Source organism: Mangifera indica, chromosome 2 (genome assembly GCF_011075055.1).
Source record: "Mangifera indica cultivar Alphonso chromosome 2, CATAS_Mindica_2.1, whole genome shotgun sequence".
Classification (NCBI taxonomy): domain Eukaryota; kingdom Viridiplantae; phylum Streptophyta; class Magnoliopsida; order Sapindales; family Anacardiaceae; genus Mangifera; species Mangifera indica.
The window spans coordinates 12677716-12699558 of NC_058138.1; the positions used below are offsets into that span (position 1 = coordinate 12677716).

Genomic DNA, 21843 nt, shown 5'->3' on the forward strand with positions numbered 1-21843 from the left:
TAGCACTGGTAAACTTTTTGATATTGTATAAACGTTTTATTGATATATTTTGTACAATTTATAATTAAGTAGAAAATCAATATCACCTATATAAAATATAAAAAAGTCACTTGAGCAACTAGAAGAGATTATTCAAATCTTGTTAATATTATATTATATTCTATTTTAGTGTTAGAAGAGAGTTTTCCTATTTGTTTCACCTAGATATGTAATGTTTCACTTATATCAAAGACATATTAACAAAATGTACACCCCTAGCTAGATACAAACAATACAATAAACCTAAATCTAAAAACATTAGGGAGAAGAAAGAAAAGAAAAAAAAAAAAAAGTAAAGATGAGGAGAAAGAAATTATGTGAATTTAGGGAATAAGGGGTAAAATCATCCAAAATTTACATCATAGGTCATACCTTCGAAGACAACTAGAGATGGGTACAACCATACATCCCTAAGTCACAGTCATACATCGCTGAGTTACAATCGTTCATGGTGTTTACATATACATGTCTAATTTCACAATTTCATACTTTTTCATTCAAAACATATCATGTACATATGTACATCAAACATCTTTGCTCGTACATCATGTTTTAACAGACAATAAGTGTGCAAAACAACCTCTTATTCGTGTTTTGTGTGAACACCAAGATGAGCTCTCTATTTTTGGGTAGGAAGCGATTGCAACTAAAGTTTGTGATTGTCAAAGTGAAGAAGTCACCAATGTAGGTTTGCTTCTTAAAACTTTTTCTTGGTTGTCTTTATATGCATGTGTATGATAATCATCTATGAATGGATCCTTGATTGTGGATTTATGGCGTGGTTGCATGTTTGTCAATTTTTAAAATATATAAATATTATAGGATTTATATCACTTACATCCATAAAATTCAAACAAATTACATTTTCTTTTACCAACTTAAATATTTATAATTTAGATCTTCATCTTTAATTGAAAAAAATCAAAATCCTAACCCTAACCTTAACTTCAACTAGTTCTAAACCTATAATCACATTGATTAAAATTGAAATCAGATAGGAAAAGTTTAATTCAATTAAAATCACACTAGAGTGCGATTTTGGTTGGAATCACACCTTTCTAGTGTGATTTTGACTTAATCATAGCATCTCTATTGTGATTTCAACCATCATCGACAACAGCTTCTGTAATTTTTAAATTCATGTTTGATAATTTTTAATTCTTAAGTTAATAAAATCTAGAGGTGAAATTATATTTAATAGAGTTTTAGAAGCAAAGTGTTAATTAGTTTTAGTAAAAACTGAAATTAATAGAGGTATTATTGCCTTTTTAGTATATTTATCTTAAGAATTAACGAATTTATTAATAATACCCAATGAAAGGAAAGAAACTATCGTTTTTAAAATTTGAAGATGATAAAATGTCATTGAGACAAAAATGGTGGGAAATAGTAATATATATAATAATGTTTAGAAAACACCTAAATAGAAAAAGCTAGTTTTTATTAAAATATTTATTTTGAGGTGCTGAAAACATTCATAAGATTTTATTTAACAATAACAAAGTTACTTCAATAATAAAATTACAAATTTAAAGCAAGAAATATGGGTAAAGGGTAAAATTGTCAAATTATTTTAAGTTGATAATTGCACATACTTTAATAGGAGGAAAAGAGGGGGAAATCATTTGAATAGTATGGTATTCACATGCAAATTAGAGAATTAGGAAGAGAATAGGAAAACGCTTACAAGGAATTGTATCCCGTTGGTTAAATAGAGACATCGATGGATCATGTTGGGTTAGGCTGGGTTAGGCTAGGCTGGCTTTGGCGTGGCCAACCAGGCTTACGGGCTACGATTTGCTTAGTCATGACCTTTGTGTTAGGTCAACCTGCAAAAACGGAAAGGTCCATGACACGACCTTATATATGTTGAGCCTAAACGAGTCGCCATGTGGGTCGATTCATTCTTATATTAATAAAAAAATAATTTAAAAAAATAATTATTTAAATTTAATAATATAAATTTTTTTTCCAAACTAATACAATCAAGGATCATAAATTACAAGTAAATCCTTCAAATCATATTTTATTTATATTTTTAAATGATATAAAATCATTATTATATTACTAATTGTCATATTTAATTAAAGGAAACTTTTTATTTTATCGGTGGCACCGCAATAGACTTGTTTTCTCTAAATATGTTTTATTGACTTATTTGATACTTGAGTTGGAACTACCATTTTTCATAGGCTCAACCACCAAGAAGAATCAGATAAGTCATGTGAGTGGTCGTTTAATAGTGTCCCTTGCATTTTTTTAATACTTGCTATTATCACCATTCCGTTAATATTTATTAACAACTTCTTTTCTATTTTGCTTTTACAATTTTATTAATTATTATTTTTCTTTAAAATATTTTGATAATAAAAATATTTAATATTATCTAAACGAAAAAGATATTTAAATTATTATGGCAAATTCTCTTTTGTAGAATCTATTAATCAAGAATGAGTGCAATATAAACATTGTAATATAGACCGTGTAAGGTCTATATTACAGTATTTACATTACACCAATTCCTAATAAATTGAGTCTACAAAAGTGAAATCGTTTCAATCGTTTACAAATATTTTTCATTTAAAGCAAATTAAGTTTTTTCATTATAAAAACATTTTTAAAAAAATAATAATTAATAAAATTGGAAAAAAAATGATGTTATTAATAGACATTGTGTGAGTTACTCGATTCTTCTTATTGGCGGAACGTATAAAATATAATTGTTCAAACTCAAGTATTGAGTAACTTAGGAAAAGTAAGTCCATCGCAACAACATCAATAAAATAAAGAGTTTTCTTCAATTAGATATCACAATTAGTAATAAAAAATGATTTTATATCATTTGGAAATATAAACAAAATGTGGTTTAGAAGATTGACATGCAATTTATGATTTTCGGTTGTATTAATTTGGAAGAAATTTTATATTAGTAAATTTAAATAATTATTTCTTTAAATTTATTATTTATTAAAAATCCAACCACAAAAAAATTAATATAAAAATTGAATGAATAAAGTATCGAGAGAATTTGATATTAGAATTGAAATATTACAATTGAATATAGAAAATGTTGAATTTGAAAGGAATTGAAAGAAGAGAATATAGAGAGAGAAAGAAAGATTAGTTAATGGGAAATTAAAATTTTTACCTTTTTTTTTTACCGTGTATACATATATATCACTCATATTAAAGTTTAAACAAAACTACCATAATAGTATAACATTTTTCTAAAATACCCCTATTGAAGTAACTTATGTAGAAAGAGAGAATATCATCCCTCTTTTTTTCTTCAGCCTTCCAATGAGGAAGAAATCTTTGCAGTATGAAAAAAAAATTCTTTAATAAAAAAAACATGTGATTGAATAATAAAACTTGTATGTTATGTGTTTTCTTTATGAACAATTGAAAATCTAATAATGTATGATAGATTCATGTTCATGAGTTCATGTGAAATTTAATTTTGTTGTGATTTTATGTTGTTAGATTGTTTAATACTGTTATTTCATTTTTTTTTTTTGTTCAAAGTTATTATAATATTATATTAATAGTTATAAAATACAAAATTTTAAATCTGAAAAATTTTTAGATGAAGAACGGGTTGGCGTCGCCAACCCTTGGCGGCAACACCAAGGGGATGGCAACGCCAACAACCACTGGTTTATGTTTTTTTTTAAATTCAATTCACTGCATGAAAGATTCAGTTCGCGCCAACACTCATGCAGTGGATCTCACTGAATTTGAAGATTTAGGGATTCTCTTTCATGTAATGGGGTCCACTGCATTTGAAGATTTCTAGATTCTCTTTCATGGAAACAATATTTTAACTTATATGGCCCCACCGCATAAAAGAGAAACCAAAAATTTATAATAGTAAAATAAAAGGGTTGGCGTCTATAAAAGGGTTGGCCAATGCTAACCCCTTTATTGAAGGGTGGGCTCACGCCAACCCTTTTTTAATTGGCCAACACCAACCCTTTTTTAATTGAATGCCAACCTTTCTCTAATCTTTTTTTAAATTTTTTAGTAACTGTTTTTTTTCAGTTAAACGTCAACCTTTCATTTTTTTCAATTAAATCCTACCAAATGATTTTTTTGGCGCATCATAGTAGTTAAGGTCTAATATAAGATATGATGGATTGCTCTTTTCATTTTAAATCCTTACTTCGAATAATTCTTAATTTGAAAAATCCGTTTCACTTTTCAGTTTTTTTCTTTTTTCTTTTATTTTTGAAGCACTGACTCCATTCTGAAGCACTTATTCTATTTTTTACAGTACAATTCTAAAGTTGTAGAGAAAAAGAGAGAGAATCTATTTGTATGAGTCCTCACTTGAAAACTGACAAAGAAAAGAGAACAAATTTCCAGAGAAAAAAAAAATCTCTATATTAGTCATTTAAATAGAGCTATTTCGGAGAAGTAGATTACTATTGTAGTATATTTGTTTAAGTTTTGAAATGAGTGATATATATATATATATATATATATATATATATATATATATATATATAGAGAGATTAAAATAAGGCTAAAAATTTTAATTTTCCTTAATTAATTTGGTTGGATGCGTGTGGTTTAGAGACTGAGGCATAATAGGTTTATATATAAAAAATAAAAATTTAAAACCAGCCAGTACCCGTTGGCCTTCAGGCTGCAAGTTGCAACCTGCTTAAGAAATAAAAAAATTTTTAAATGGCATAAACAGTATAGGTCGGGCCGGTCTACTACAAGTTAGACTTGCAGCACAACCCACTATATTAACAAGTCATGCCCTTTCAAACTAGGCATTTTAGCCATACCTCAGGCCGAACCGACCCATTTATCATATGTAGTTAGTAATCACTTTTAGCGTCAAAACAAAAATCCTACCATCTAAACCTTATAAATTCAAAACACAAGAAGCCATAACACTTAAAATCCCTGTTTATTGAGAGTTGATTTATTTAGCTTCTGGTACTTTATATAATTTATAATTGTTCTATTTCCTTTCCAGTTTAGGTAATATTCCTTTGACATGAGAGATCACAATTAATCAGACAAATTCATTTCATTATTTTACTATGCAATCTTCAGTTGGTATTAGAGACAACATCTTCAACAACAAAATCTCTATTTTCTGACAAATACTCCTAGCACCAACAGTAACGATTTAGGTATGGATTCCTCCCATCCAAATTTTGTTCATCATTCGACACATGCTTGTTCCAACTAGATTGAATGGAATGAACTATTAATCATGGAGCGAATCCATGATTCATGCCATCGTAGCCAAGATCAAAATCTGCTTCAACAATAGGACCATCAAATAGATCTAACAAAATTTGATATGAATTGTTATTCGATACAATATGACCAAAAAAAATCAGATTAAAATTATGATTTTTAACATAAAAACCTGTTCGGATTAGGTTTGGATTCACCCTAAAAAAATCATGTCGTGTTTGGATTGATATAAAATCAATCCGAATTGACCTGAACTAATCTAAAAAATTTAAATAAAATATTGCATAATATCATAACGGTAAAAAATCTTCAATATCCATTATTTTTTTTATTTGGCAAAAAAAGTTTCGATCTACAAAATCTCTATTCCCTAATTTGAATCAACAAAGAAATTGGCATTGTATCATCAAACATCAAATATGCATAATTGAACTTATTATATTAAGTGTGTCATATTCATATACTTATTAATAAATTTAATATTTATAAAATTCACATTTATCGTATAGATTGAAAATTAAATTTCTTAAATATTTGATAAATAGTTATTAAACTTATTGGTTATTAATTACATTGTTTTGAAGTTAAAATTATTTGGATTTTTGATTAAAAAATAATTCTTTTTTAATTTCTAATTTAACATTGTCTAATCATATAATAACGTATCATTATTTGTGTATAAAATTATATATATAATATTACATTTTATAATATATCATAAGATATTATTTTATCTTTAATTTAAAATTATTCTTTTTAAAACAAATTTTTATTAAAAAATAAGAGATAACTGACAATTATGTAATTAATTTAGATAGTTAACGGCACAAATATAATTACATAGTCAGAGATTCTTTTTATATTACCCTGGAAAAGTGATTATTTTAATTAATAAACCTCTATTTAAACTAGTTAATTTAATATAACTCTTGGATTTGCTCCAGTTGTGGGCTAGAAATATGTGTTAAAAAATACACATGGACCCAAGAAGCCAGAGTTGACAGTAGAGCATCAAAAGCCCTGAAAGAAAACAACCAAGAAAAACACAAGATCAAAATATCATCAATTACAACAGAGTCCTGAGCCACTTCTTTTCATAAAAAATGCTAGAGAATTTCTAGGAACTCAAACTCATTGAAGACATCACAAATAAGATGTAATTTAACTCAACATTAGACAAAACTTTCACTCATCTAGCAACCTTGTAGAATAATCACTAATCAGTCATCACCCCATGTTGATGGCCCTCCCAATCCAACTTCAAATTCTTCAGACAACTTAAATGTAGCTGCCATACCCTTGTTTTTACTTTTCTTTCTCTTACCAGAAGAGGCAACTGAGCCATCCACTGACTTCAACCGTAAAGTTTCATCAACCATCTTGTGTTCACCATCAAATTTTGGATTTTCAACAATATCTGCAGAAAAAAGCTCTACAAAAGAAGTTTCTGCATCATCGATCACAGCAAGTTCACCTTGTTCCTCTAACCTCTTCTTTTTTTTATTTTCAACTCCCTCACTATCAACATTGACAGGTACTTCTTTCTTTGAGAACTTGTCGGTGGTTTTGTTTATATTCTGCTCCAGTTCTTTCTCCGTATCAACATTTCTGGAACCATTTAGATACCCTTCTCTCTTTTCATGTTTGTTTTCTTTTGACTTCTTTTTTATTTTTTTTTCAACAGATGAATCATCTTTATTGCACCGAATTTCTTTCTTCAAGAGTTTGTCACTTTTGTCATTCCTTTTACGCTTTAAATCTTTTCCCATACCAAGATTATTAGGAATATTCGGATGGCTGTCCTCATTTTGGCCTGTGACATGTCCTTCAGAGTTCATTTCCTTGATGTGACCTCTTTTCTCTGCTGAATGAACTTTTGTTTTTTTAGCAGAACTCTTTGAATCATCATCAACTTCATTGATCATGTCTCCCTTATCATTTTTGGTGTCTTTATCTATCGGTCTAGCATTAAAAATATGTAAGTTTGGCAATGATTTTCTTACCTGCAATATAATTGATTTCAAAGTCATCCCAAGGAATGCGATGCTAGACTTCAAAATAAATCAACAAGATAAAAACGCCAAACTCTTTACCTTCTTTGCTATTTTATCATTTTCAGCTATGGGGTTGCCTTGTAGATTGAGGTTTCTCAAGCTAACCAAGGATTTTAGCACCTGTCAATGCATGTGAAGAAAATCTTTGGATATAAAAAATATTAAAATAGAAAGGAAACAAAAAGTTCAGTTCCTCTGAGTCCCACCTTCAAGTCTGACCATCTGGTGATCAAGTTATTTCCCAAGTCCAAATTTTGGAGCTTCTTATTATTAGCCAACTCAGCTGGGAGTGCCTAAGCAAATCAGAAAGACAACAGAAGAATCTATATTACTTAATGATGAAATATTGCCTATCATTTAATAACTGATGAAAGCAATCTAATCAATTATTTATTAAATTAATCATCAAATGCTGGGTTTCAATAGAATGAATCATTGAGTAGACCACATACTTTAATATCATTGTGAGCAAGTCTGAGTTCTTTCAGCTCAGCACAGGACTTGAGAGAATAACCAACACTCTGAACTTGGCAATTAGAAAGAGAGAGCTGGCACCAAGAGACTTTAGCAGCTTTAGCTACATTCATGCTAAATCATTTTGTAGCCGAAGACAAAAGACAACTGAAGAAATTTTTACCTTTGTTATAGATTTCATCTTAAGCAGAGATTCACCAATTTCACAGATTGGATTTCTTGAAAGAACTGCAGAAGATTCCCAAAGTAAGCATCATTCAGGTTCTATTGACTACAAAGTAACATTTTCCTTCCAGTGATCATTTTTTAACTTCAATTACTGGTTTGAAACCAAAATGTTACATTGATCAAGAGGCTCCTATCACCGAGTGTACAAGTGTAGCTATTGGGCAATCAACTAGAACTTGTGTGAAGCTTCTATTCTCGCCTCACCAGACTTTGACAAGCTCTTTAAGGTTGAGTGTGATGCTAGTGGAGTCACCAGTAGGGCTGCCCTCACTCAATCATAGAGACCCTAGTGAAAAGCTCAACGAATCCAAAAGGAACTACTTTACATATAAAAAGAAATTGTATGCCATTGTAAGGGCATTGGATCATTGGAACCACTATCTTCAACCTAAACAGTTTGTGATACATTCAAATCACCAAGAATTGAAATTCATAGGTGGCCAACACAATATCAACCCAAGGCATGTAAAGTGGGTAGAGTTTGTCCAATCCTTCTCCTTTGTCTCTCATTATAAACAAGGTGTAGCTAATACTGTTGCGGAGGTCTTGTCTAGAAGGTATTTTGTAATTGTCACTCTCGATGCTAGGGTACTTGGAATCTAACTTTTGAAGGTATGCTATGTTAATGACTTGGACATGTCTTCTATTGTTGTTGAGTGTGCCAAGGGTACATACGGAGACTACGTTGTTCATGAGGGGTTTCTCTTCAAAGACAATCATTTGTGTGCTCCAAAAAGGTCCTAGAGAGAATTGCTTGTGCGAGAGACACATAAGGGAAGCTTGGTTGGTCATTCTGGCATCCACAAGACAGTCGAAATTCTCAAAGAAAACTTTTATCGGCCAAAGATGCAAGGGGATGTCCAAACTATCATTAATAGATGTTTTAATTGTGAAAGAGCAAAATTTCACTTCAAACCAAATACTTACACACCTTTGCCAATTCCAAATCAGCCTTAGGAAGATTTCAACATGGATTTAATTGTCGCACTCCCAAGAACGCAAAGAGGAGAGAACTCTAGCATGTTGGTAGTCGATTGATTTTCTAAAATAGCACATTTCATCCCATGCCACAAAATTGATGATGCTTCTCATATTGTCGATTTGTTCTTCAAAGAGATTATGAAACTACATGGAGCTCCAAAACCATTGTGTCTAATTGAGATACAAAGTTTTTAAGCCACTTTTGGAAGACTTTGTAGGGGAAGGTGTTAGGAACCCCAGCTCTTCTTCAACCAAAACACAAAAAAAAACATAATAAACTAAACTATTTCATTAACCCAAAATATTACAATAATAAACCGAATTTATCCAACGGTCACTCTTTATTATAAATATGTGTTTTAAGTTTCAAAAAGGAAAAAGGAAAATTATATTAGGGTTTTGGTTTGAGAGCAGCCATTTTTGGCTGATTTAGGGAGGTCTCTGGCGCCTCGAACGGCCAGAAAATGAGAGGTCTCGAACTCCTCGAAATATTCGGTTTATAATTGTAATATTTTGGATTAATGAAATAGTTTAGTTTATTATTTTTTTTTGTCTTTTAATTTTGTGTTTTGGTTGAATAAGAGTTGGGATTCCTAACAAATGGCATCAGAGCATTCGATCTAACGGGAAAGATAGATGGTGGCCGGAAAAGTAAAGAGTCGCCGGAAAATGTTTACGAGGAGGTTGACTTGAAGAAGAATGGGAGAAATGAGTCGGTGACTACTGGAAAAGTGCCAAACAAAAAAGAGAAAAAAAGAAGAAAATGAAGACAGAGGAAGAAGGAGGATGAAAAGGGAACGTCGGCAAGAGTATGAAAAAAAAAAACAAATTACATAGGCAAACGCAGAGAAAGCAGAAGGAAGAAGAAAGAAGGACGAAGGAGAAGAAAGAAGAAAAGAAAAAGACAAGAAGAAGAAAGAGAAAGGAGAGAAAAAATAAAATAAAATAAAAAGAGGGCTGGAGGGCAGTGGCAGTGGCTTGTTGGGAAAAGGAGAGCTGTGGTTTGTTTGGGAAAATAGGAGGAAAGGCAGTAGATGGGTCTATTGGGAAGAGAAAAAGAAGAGAAGATGTGAGGCGTTGGAAAGAGGAAAAAAAAAGGGGTGAAAAAGCAATAGGAGAGAGAAAAATATATATATATATATATATATATTAAAGAGAAAAAAAAAAGACAGCTATAAATAAAAAAAAAAAATTTTAAAAGTAAAAACAGTGGGCAGGAAACAGCTTTGGACAGGTAGAGACAGCTGAAAAAAAAATATAATAAACTAAACTATTTCATTAACCCAAAATATTACAATGATAAACCGAACATTTCGAGGAGTTCGGAACCTCCCATTTTCCAACTGTTCAAGACGCCGGAGACCTCCCTAAATCAACCAAAAATGGCTACCCTCAAACCAAAACCCTGATACATTTTTCCTTCTTCCCTTTTGAAACTTAAAACACATATTTATAATAAAGAGTGACCGTTGGATTGAGGACAAGTGTCCCAATCCTAACATTTCCCTCCCCTTCAAAATCATCTTGTCCTCAAGATGAGTTTTTTTTTTCCAGCTGTCTCTACCTGTCCAAAGCTGTTTCCCGCCCACTGTTTTTACTTTTTAAAATTTTTTTTTATTTACAGCTATTTTTTTTTCTTTAATATATATTTTTTCTCTCTCCTATTGCTTCTTCACCCCCTTTTTTTCTCTTTCCAACACCCCGCATCTTCTCTTCTTTTTCTCTTCCCAATAAACCCACCTACTGCCTTCCCTCTTATTTTCCCAAGCAAACCACAACTCTCCTTTTCCCAACAAGCCACTGCCATTGCCCTCCAGCCCTCTTTTTATTTATTTTTTTCTCTCTTTTCTCTTTCTTCTCCTTGTCTTTTTCTTTTCTTCTTTCTTCTCCTTCATCCTTCTTTCTTCTTCCTTCTGCTTTCTCTGCGTTTGCCTATGTAATTTTTTTTTTTCAGACTCTTGCCGACGTTCCCTTTTCATCCTCTTTGTTCCTCTATCTTCATTTTCTTCTTCTTCTCTCTTTTTTTTTTGGCACTTTTCCAGTAGCCACCGACTCATTTCTCCCATTCTTCTTCAAGTCAGCCTCCTTCGTAAACATTTTCCGGTGACTCTTTACTTTTCCGGCCACCATCTATCTTTTCCGTTAGATCGAATGCTCTGATACCATTTGTTAGGAACCCTAACTCTTATTCAACCAAAACACAAAATTAAAACAAAAAAAAAACATAATAAACTAAACTATTTCATTAACCCAAAATATTACAATGATAAATCGAACATTTTGAGGAGTTCGGGACCTCCCATTTTTCGGCCGTTCGAGGCACCGGAGACCTCCCTAAATCAACCAAAAATGGCTACCCTCAAACCAAAACCCTAATACATTTTTCCTTCTTCCCTTTTGAAACTTAAAACATATATTTATAATAAAGAGTGACCGTTGGATTGAGGACAAGTGTCCCAATCCTAGCAGAGGGCCTAACACTAAATCCTTGTTTAGCGCCTCTCAGCACCTATAGAATGATGGGAAAACCAAGGTGACAAATCAAACATTAGGAATACTCTAATGCTTTATGGTCTACCATAACCTTAAGGATTTGGATGCGAAAATTGCCCATGTTGAAACCAAGCTCCAAGTTTTACAAGCAATCATTCTCCTTCTGAGTAAGTTTATGAAATTAATACAATTACTTCTAATAAACTAACCTCCTTACCCATTGATGTCCAAATCAATGTGGATGCATAAGAAAAGGGTAAAGTAATGAAGAGACTTCATGAAAGCATTCTATCACAAATAGAATAGGCTAATTAGGTATACAAGAGGAAAGTTGATGAATTTATATTTATACTATATTTTATATTCCCAATTACCTTTTTTTAAAATTATTTTTGGTCCATTGTAACCTTATATTGCCCTAATTTCAGTCATATCCTTTTTTTTGTAGGAAAACGAGTAAGGTTGATGTGAAAACAAGAACTTTGCCTCTCGGATTGGATAGATTATAACAAAAGTCAATAGAAGAAGACAATCCCCAGAAGAAACATTGCGTTCCATGTCATTAACATTCGTTCTTGGCCAAAATTTCAAATTTGGACAAAATACCAACCTACCAAGGGAACGAGGTTGTTCTAGATTGGAACGACCATTGAAGACCAAAACAGGCATTCGAGACTACAACAACAAAAACAAGACAGAAGATTTAACAACCAAAGAAAAAACCAAGCAAAACGAGTGCTATTTAAATGAAGAACGGGAGTTCAATCAACTTGAATACTCATCCCATCATAACCATTTATTAAAATGTTCACGTATTTTTTCACAACAATACATGGACATAGATCTAGGGCACAAATTCTCCAGTTTTCTAGGGATCTTGGGGCACAATCCAAAAGACCTGATTAAATCAACGAGGGCTAGATCTTGTGATTTCATCTCATGGATGATTCAGGGAAGTCCTTTTTACCAATTTTTATACTTACTTTTCAAATAATTCTTATGTTAATGATGGATTTAATGTTTGATACAATGGATAGCAAATTTTCTTATACTAAAATCGTGTATTGACCGATCTATGTTAATTTATTATCATTTGATTTCATTTTAATTAAATAAATTGGACTATGTTAGTTGTATGATAATGATTATAATGCTTGTGGGGGTTCGGCCATCACTAAAATGATTAGATGTTTAGTTTTGAGACCAAGAGGAGATAAACTAAGAATAGCATCAATTTTTGTCATACAACATGAATTAAAATTGACTAAAGATAGAATTTGATTTCTTTATACAGTTTTTAGCGATTAGGTAACCAACAAATCTCATAAAAAGCTAGGAATTTCAGAAATTGTAACATGTTTCATTTAAGTTAACTTTCAAAGAGATATCGGACCTCAAATCATCCCATTGGAAGCAATATGATCACATTGATCAAGCACTCTTGCTTGAGAATAAATACAAGAAAGAAACGTCAACACCAACATGTGCAACCATCAATTCATGTCATACTTTAGGAGACAACTATGTTGTCATGTCAGACATTTTGGAAACAATTATTTTAGTGGAGTTGTCATTTCATATATACAATGTTGTACTTTTATTTTCCATGCACTTATTTTTTGAAGACAATTATGTTAGTGGAGTTATCATTTCATAGATATAATATTGCATTTTTATTTTCCATGAACTTATTATGTACCAATTGTAGGCTCTCTTTGGTCTATGAATATGGTCATTTTCTCCATTGTAAGGGTTGAAATGATTAAAGAGAAAGAGAAATCCTTTTGAGTTATTTTTTCATCTTTAATCAAATCCCTACCCTAGTTTGGTGGTGGAGCTCCATCCTAACCAATGATTTGGCCTTTAAGTCTTGAAGTTCTACTCGGCTTCTTTCTTAGTTTCCTTGTTCACCATAATTTTTTTTTTCCAATCCAACTTCATTTTTTCTATCCAACAAGTCCAAACCAACTTCAAAACCTAATCTTTGAGTTTGACTCACTCAATCCCACCACAAACCGCATCATTCTTTGACCCTAAAGCTACGAATTCTTGTAAACAATCCCTTTTTTTATTGATGAATTCACTAAAGAACACTTATGATTTATTTGTATATTTATCTTCTTAGTGTTTTCATTTTCGAAGAAAATCAAGAAAGCTTATATAAATTGAAGAAAGTATCACATAGAAGCGAACAAGTATTACCTATCTTATGTTTATAAGAATTACATTTACCTATCTAGAATTTAAGCATATAAAAAAAATGAAAGTATGAAGCTTTGAAGTAAGCATATACCAAGTATGGAAACATGTACGAGAATCGTAAGCAAACCTGGTCCTACTCCTTTGCCATCCCAACTACCCTATGTAGTCCCATTTTTGAACTGAGGTGGGCATGTTAAACCTAATAACTAAGGGAAATTACCCTGCTCTTTAAGTTGCAGCAAAGATATTATTAACCTTGGAGTTCATTAAAAAAACTTGTGGAAAGAGCCAGGCCTCAAAAACACCTTGAAAAACTCCAAGGTCTTTCCTTGTGATGCCTCTAAAATCTAAATAAGGGCAGAAACCACCTAACAAGAACCTGAAATAAACAGAAATCAGACACTGATCTAAGGATTTTCAACAGACTGGCAACAATAGCTAATGAAAGGATTGAAAAGATTTTTTTCATTTCAACCTTCCACTTGTCAATCGACTTTATACATATCTAACTATTACCAAATCCTAAGCTCAAAATTGATTCGCTTCAACCTGCTTTGTCTTGCATGGTGTTAGTTGCAACAACTTTTTGCCTTTACCTCAAACATGTTTTCTTAGGATTGCATCTCCTTTTTCTCCGCTTTCCCATTAAATTTTATTGAAACAAAAGACAACTTATACCAACTTAAGCTAAAGCATGCTATGACAATGTAATTATAAACATAGTAAGTCATACAAAATGGTGTGAAAATTAGAACTAAGAATTCATACCTAGTGTATTCAACTCCTTCATTTGATCAAGGCTACAAATGGTAACAATCTCATTGTCTGCGAATATAAGAATGAACACAAACATGAAAATGCTTCTAGTCATATTCGAGTGATCACCTTCATCAACCAAGAACATAAAATGCTACATATTCTAAAACTCACCATTCAATATTAGAGCACGTAAGCTGCCAAGGGACCTGACCTCACCCATTGACCTTAGCTTATTTTTGCCGCCATTTAGCACCTGATGCCCAAAGACACAAGAAAGTGACTACACAAACCACTTAAACATATAAAAGAATGACGACAAGTAAATGATATGATACTTACAGTGAGCTTAGAAAGTCCTTCAATTCCTTTCAAGCTTTGCAATTTGTTTTGTACAACAGATAACCATTTCAAATTCACGCAAGATTTCAACCCCTATAAATATAACATGAAAATAAAAAATAATAATAAAGAAAAATCAATTTTATTTCTACAAGCATGATTCAAGCATAAATGTAATTAAAAATACCTCAAGAGAAGTGAGGTTGTTGAAGCCCAAGTCAAGTCGCTCCAAGTTCCTGAAATCACTCAAGCAAGAAACCTGAAAATGTTGAATTGATGGATTAGGATAAACAAAAGTAGCGTTTGTGATAGTGAGAGAAAGAGAAAAAGGGGCGTCGTTAGTACATCGGAGAGAGCTTTGTGAGTGAGAGTGAGAGATGTAATGGAGTCGGGGTCGCGAGTCCGGTTGTCCTTGAGAATTTGGTCAGTCGTCAGACGCGTCATGGCGTGGATTACCCAAAACCCTAGCTTTGTCTTCGCAGCGCAGCAGGGTTTATCAATTCCTCTTCTTAAAACTAGCGACAGGCGTATTTCCATAAAATTAAGTAGAATTTTTTAATAAAAAATTAAACATATAAATTATTATATATATATATATATATATATATATATATATATATATATATATATTCCTATATATATGAATTTTATATATTTATATTATATTTTATAAACCTATAATTTAATTAATTTTATTATAATATAAATGAATAACTTTAACAGATTAAAATTTTAATTAAAACTATGTGTTTTCACTTTGATTTAATTTTATTTAAAATATAAAATAATTTGATTTAATTTAAAAAATTTTCAAATCATTTTTTATTTAAATTTTAAAAATTTTTAAACCAAATCAAATCAAATCGTACATATCATACTTAAAACCACAAAAAACTTTTCATTAAAAATAAAAAAATAGTTGATAATTGTATTAAAAAACAAAAATCTTCTTCAACTCTTAATTATCTTCTTTATTATTAAATTTAAAATATTAAAATAAATTAATTAAATAGATATTTTTAATTAAAATTTTGATATTTTAAAAATTAAAATTATTAAAGATGTTTATATACTTAAACAAAATTTGAATAATAATTCATATCAAGGTTATGGAAACATTATCATATCGTATATCAAAATCAAAATCAAAATTTTATTTCATATGATAAATTTTTCTAAAAATAATAATAATAAAATTAATATAAAATTATAAATATCAAAACACTATTTTAAAAAATATCATAAATATCTTCTCAAATTTTAAATTTTCTCCCATACACTTCCAATCAAATTATCACTTTTTTAGAAAAGTCTATCAATATGTATCAGTAATATACATTATATCATACGATACACATATCATATCGTATTAAATCAATACACGTTATAATTATATAATTTTTTATCTATATCGTATCATATTAAAAAATATATATTATATATTATAAGATATTAATAACTTTAAACTATATACATACAAATAATCTAATTGAACAGATAATAAACCATTTATTTTAATACAAAATTAAAACTAAATAAGCCAATTAGTATAATACAAAATCCAACTTCTTGTTCTGCATTTGTAAACAACACAACCAATCAGTGAACCATACTTGCTGAGTAATTGATTTATTATTGTAATATGATTCGTGACTCGGGTTTTACTCTAAACAGGGTTTAGGTATCATGAAATTCAAGACTTTCCCAGATCCCGAACCCCTTCGGTTTCAATCTGGTAACTGACTTAGAGAGAAATATGTTTAATTTCCAAGTACTGACTCCTTCACATAAAGTTTCTGATTTGCAGAAGAATCCATAGATTTACATTAAGATTTCACCCTACAATGGCATCCACAACGCAACAATGGCGACATTAATGGAGTTATACAGATTTAAACCAACCATAAACAAAGACAAAATTTTCCATTCAATTTAAGGACTGCCTTTTCCCCAGTTCTGCAAACTATCCAAACAAACAATTTGCCGATTCATGTGACTGTTTAAAAAGTTTAGCAACATCCTCTAACCAGAGCCTCCCACTTTGACAATTAGCACGGCAAAGGAGCCCATTGAACACTGGAGTGTCTCTCCTGAGTTCAAAACAGAAGTTTGGTAGACACCCTTAAAAAATCATGTAATGTATTTTTCCTGTTGCTCTTGAAGAAGCTTTGCTGAAGACTTGGCATCCAAATATAATTCTTTCACTTCCTCAACATCCGCCTATAATTTTGAATCAGGAACATAAATAGTCCATACAGCATACCAAAAAAAATCATGAAGGGCTTGTGATGGTTCGTTGGAACACACGAAAGATGATAAAGTACCTTCGAAATACTGTCTCGCCCATTCATTTTTGCTACAATGCTCGCAGGTGATAACAGCTGCACTGCATGCCTGAACAAAGAAAAGACATGTAATTTAGTTATACCATGGGAGATAAAGCTTACAGCAAATATAGGATTCAATCAAACCTTAGGGATGTCTCTCTCGCAATCTCTCCAAGGTGTGCCAGACTATCTTCATCCAAAACAAGTTCCTCAACCTGTGCTCGAATTGCTAAAATCTGGCCAAACAAGAAGAAAATGTTATGTTGCATTTTAATAGATAGAGTTGATTGAGAACAAACCATGGACAATAAAAACATACCTGAATCATCTCAGCAGGACCATAAACCTGCGTTCGGACGATCACCAATCGGTCCAACAAATCGAGAGGAATGCCATGAGGACTATTCATATCAGTTCCTCTGCACCATATGATATTTGTGTTTAAATTAAGATGTCACAGTCAGTGTTGTTGTCTAAAGTGCACTGGAAAAGCCCAAGTAATTGATCATTTCAAAGTGCTTGAAGTATGCATGCAATTTATTGTTCTCCCATTTCCAGGACACAAAAGAGACAATATTTCAAACAATCATCAACTTTTCAGCAAAAAAGTTAGAAGAAAAGAAACAAAAGAATGAAGGTTTGCAGCTCATAATCATTTTTCATCCCAAGAGTATACACTTAATAAATGAAGACAAAACCACCAGAATCAAGAACTTTGAAAAGCCCTTTTGATGGAAAAACTGATTAAGACAGTAAATGATTACAGGCATTAGAATTTTCTGCAGTAAAACAAGATATTTCAAATAATTATGATAGTTCCAATAGACAAAACACTACTTGCATTGATCAATTAGTAGTGTCAAGACACTCAAATGAAATGTGCAGCTGAACCACTAATGGAAGCCCATGTGACAAAACAATAGATGAAAACATTTAACTGATTGCCAAATTTTTACCATCAAGGCATCCCCAAAAATTATTTCATCTGCCATAGAAGACATAGGCAAATAACACCAACCAATACAAAATGTTTAATTAACCTCTGGAAGCTGCTGGTTATATAACTCAGGTTCTCCATTTTTTTTTTTTTTTTTTGGTGGGGTGGGGCGATGCATTAGTCAACAATCTTTAAACACTTCACAAAAGTTGAATTATAGAGTTTAACACTTCCTTAGAACTTCACAATATTGTTTTTCTTTTTACAAGTCCCAAATTATTAAATGAATATATATTCAAATTAAGTTTCTACAAACCAGCATACTGGCTTCATCCTGGATGTCAATAATTCAATATCACTGACCAGACAAGTGATGAAGCACTTATATTTCTAAATGGTGAAGCAGACCCAAGTTGTTAGCCATTGAATATATATCAGAAATGCAAATTTCCAATCATCCAATAGCAATAAAACACAAAATTCACCTAAGCACTTGGTATTAGCCACACATTTACCATGATCATAACTTTAATTAAACAGCTGAAAAGTATCACAATTACTTGTCAACTTGTAGCAGGGATCTAACAAGTAACCAATTAAACTAGAAAAGATTAATTTATGTAACATTTATTCATTTATTTACTTGTTTTTTTGTTTATCTTATAGCCAGAGACAACAATGGACTATCTAATCAATGATGCTAATTATGTTGTGATTAGGTACAGCACAAACCAACTGTAATTTGAGAAAAATGTTGAAATAACTACAACATTTTCAACATCAGCACTAGAGTTGTCATCATACCGTACGTTACATATTCCTCTATTTGTAGCAAAAATTACGATTGGAGATAGTGAGCTCTCTAAAGCACGATTCAAGTACGAAAAGCACTCCATGTCTAACATGTGAACCTGCAGATTGTAATGTAAGAAACATAAAACAAATCTGAATATATAAAGGAAACAAATGGGTCTAGGAGAAAGAACCTCATCAATGAATAGAACTCCAGGAACAAGCTCTGCCACACCTTCATCAATATACCGATTAACAACCTGGCATCAACACAAATTTTTAGCCAAAGCATTACATTTACAGGTAAAACCTTAAAGTGTGAAAGTTATGATTTAAGACCATTGCAGACTGTCATCTTTTTTTTCAATGAAATTTTGGAGTCATGGCAAGGGATAATTCAAGTGCTTTTCTGATAACTAACAACAAAAAGAGGATTAAACGTACAACCTTATTTATTTCTTGTCGTAGTTTTTCAGTGATTTCTGTTTTCCTCGGCTTCATCATCTGACCCATTAAAGATAATATATCTTGTCCACCTTCAGGCCTCGCATTTGCAGCATCCAGATCATGCAGTGTTACATCCTGATATAAGAAACAAACAAGTCACCATGACATAAATTAACTGCATAATGGGTGCAATGCCCAAAAGAAGTCATAAAGCATGACTCTCAAAACTAATCTTTATTGGGTATGTTACAGCCATCAAACACAAAAACAAAATAGTTCAGGTCTAATGTTCAGCAAATAAAACATCGTGAATGACATCAATAAATATCACAAAGAATCCACAATTCACACGAGACGAACCTGAACTATCTCTTTCTTTTTGTGAACCTCCCCTTTAGGAAGTGGAACATACTCTTCTGCTTCAAGGTCAAATTCAGTAGCAAAAGCATCACTCCTTCCGACCCTTTTGACTGCACCACTATTTGCCTCAATATAGATAACATCTCCAACAGCTACCTGCAGAAGACCAAATGAAAATCAAAAACCAAAAAGAAAAGTTCTCAAACTCAAGCATGCAGAAGTACAAGAGAAAAGAACAAATTACCAACATGCAATAAATTCCTCCCGACAAAACAGTGCAATACTGAAACAGATCTAAGAACACAAATTATAGCAATGTGCATAGAAATGAAAAGAAATAACAAGAGCTGCTCACTTTTTCCTTGATCAAAGCATCATAAATAGTGGGGTCCAACTTCAGCTGCTTGGTTCCTTTGACAGTTTTTAATCCAATGATCACATGGCTGATGCTTTTACCATAGCCACCTGTCACACTCTCAGTTTCTTCTGGGGAGAGTTCAGTTACCTAAAACAAGAATTGAAAGGCACCATGAACCAAGTCCAACTCAAAATGACAGTAAAAAAGTAACCATCATCACACCACTCTACTGATAAAGAGCCATATAACTAAATTGAGCTTACCTCTCCTTCATAGACCTCTTTATTTTCCTTGATACGTAGACCAATAGCCCTTCGGAAATTTTCCATTAGAACTTCAGTTTTCTTTACTTCTGATGAGTATACTTCTGAACCAACCATTGGGCAAAATGGGACCTGCCCGGAAGAAGTAGAATTGTAGATTTTTTATACACATGAAGATCCATCAATGTTGTTAACATCAATAGCAATTATCCACCACAAAAGATGAGAACATGAACAAAAGATTCCAATTAGGAACATTGGAATGCAAAAATTTTTTCAACAGATGTGAAAATAGCAAGTGTACCTTGCTCCCAAGCTCCTGGCATATTCCAAGGGCCAGTGCAGTCTTCCCCGTGCCAGGAGGACCAGCCAGTAAGAGTGCACGACCAGCCATCTTCTTCTGCTTAATCATATCAACAATAAGACCAGCAGCTTCTCTTGCTTCCACTTGTCCCACAAAGCCAGCAGCCAAAGATATTGCATTTCCATTTGCCTATCCAGTAGAAAATGAAAAAAAAAAAAAAAAAAAACTAATTGCATCAGAAAAATTCACAAAATATTTATTAATTAGTCCAATGTAGATCATTCTAGCAAACCAGTTCAAAATCTATATGATTTACTATCAAATAAAGCGACAAACAAAATAGTGACTGTTGTAAAATTAATATGTATCACCTCAAAGCAATTGGCATTACTGACCTGTCAACATTCTTAGGATTAATACTTGAAATTATACTAAAACCTTAAAATTCACCCAAATTCTAGAAACTTTAAAAAAATGAATAAAAATATAATAAAGACAAACCAATTTCCTAATCTTGTAACTTTAATTACAAAAATACGAATAGAAAAAGCGCAACCCAAAAGCCAGCGCTTGGAGAAACGAAAAATATGAACAGATATATTACAGATGAAGAACAATCAACTTGCACGAAGTCCAACATCAAAACATGGATAGTAAAAACAAAAATGGAAATAAAATACCGTACAGAACATAAACCCTAAACCTGACAAAAAAAATATGAAGCTTTGCCGGAAAAGAGAGCAATTACAGTACAAACCATCTGAAAATTAGAAGAAAAATAAAAAGTTTTCTTAATATTTAAAGGAACCTCAAGACCAAGGCCTTTAATGTGAGTGTGGGATGCGATTCGCTGCTTCTTGGCAGTAGATTGAACTTCTTCTATGTTCATTTTATCCATGATTTTAGCTTTTCTTCTTCGATTTTGCAGAAAATCGGTTGCTGCTACCTTTCTGTTTCGGGCTTCAAGTGGAGTTGCGTCGCTCTTAATTCACTGTTTCAAAGCACTTGCGAAAGATGAAAATACTGGCTTAATAATAATCTTAAGGCCAATGTAGTGAAATGACAATTTCCATGGTTAAGTTTAGAAAACCCCAAAAACTATCCATTTGTTAAAATTCGCGGTTAGGATTTAGAGTAAAAATATTATTTACTAAAAATTTATCATATTTTTTCTTTGGGTTTAAAAACTAATAATTTCACTTCAAACCTAGGCTCGAAAAGTGATTGAATCTCCTTTAGGGTTTTCTTTTTCCTTTTCTAGTGACC

The 21843-nt window shown here is 31.7% G+C and overlaps 2 protein-coding genes across 2 annotated transcripts; both read right to left on the bottom strand.

Annotated features, from left to right (window-relative positions):
- Nucleotides 1-6256: 6256 nt before the first annotated feature.
- On the bottom strand, nucleotides 6257-15321 carry LOC123208942 (dynein regulatory complex subunit 3). The gene is made up of 10 exons (XM_044626606.1): nucleotides 15135-15321; nucleotides 14977-15048; nucleotides 14790-14882; nucleotides 14622-14703; nucleotides 14460-14516; nucleotides 7951-8015; nucleotides 7766-7861; nucleotides 7520-7606; nucleotides 7353-7433; nucleotides 6257-7262 (listed from the first exon to the last, which is right to left on the bottom strand). The coding sequence occupies exons 1-10, from the start codon at nucleotides 15231-15233 to the stop codon at nucleotides 6480-6482; spliced, it is 1515 nt and encodes a 504-aa protein (XP_044482541.1). The 5' UTR covers nucleotides 15234-15321; the 3' UTR covers nucleotides 6257-6479.
- A 1227-nt stretch (nucleotides 15322-16548) lies between these two features.
- LOC123209751 (ruvB-like protein 1) lies at nucleotides 16549-21617 on the bottom strand. The gene is made up of 12 exons (XM_044627887.1): nucleotides 21386-21617; nucleotides 20578-20766; nucleotides 20274-20405; nucleotides 20008-20157; nucleotides 19653-19808; nucleotides 19293-19427; nucleotides 19040-19105; nucleotides 18858-18964; nucleotides 17436-17535; nucleotides 17261-17352; nucleotides 17114-17183; nucleotides 16549-17009 (listed from the first exon to the last, which is right to left on the bottom strand). Exons 1-12 carry the CDS (start codon nucleotides 21473-21475, stop codon nucleotides 16920-16922), a joined length of 1377 nt encoding a protein of 458 aa, XP_044483822.1. The 5' UTR covers nucleotides 21476-21617; the 3' UTR covers nucleotides 16549-16919.
- Between the last annotated feature and the right edge of the window lie 226 nt (nucleotides 21618-21843).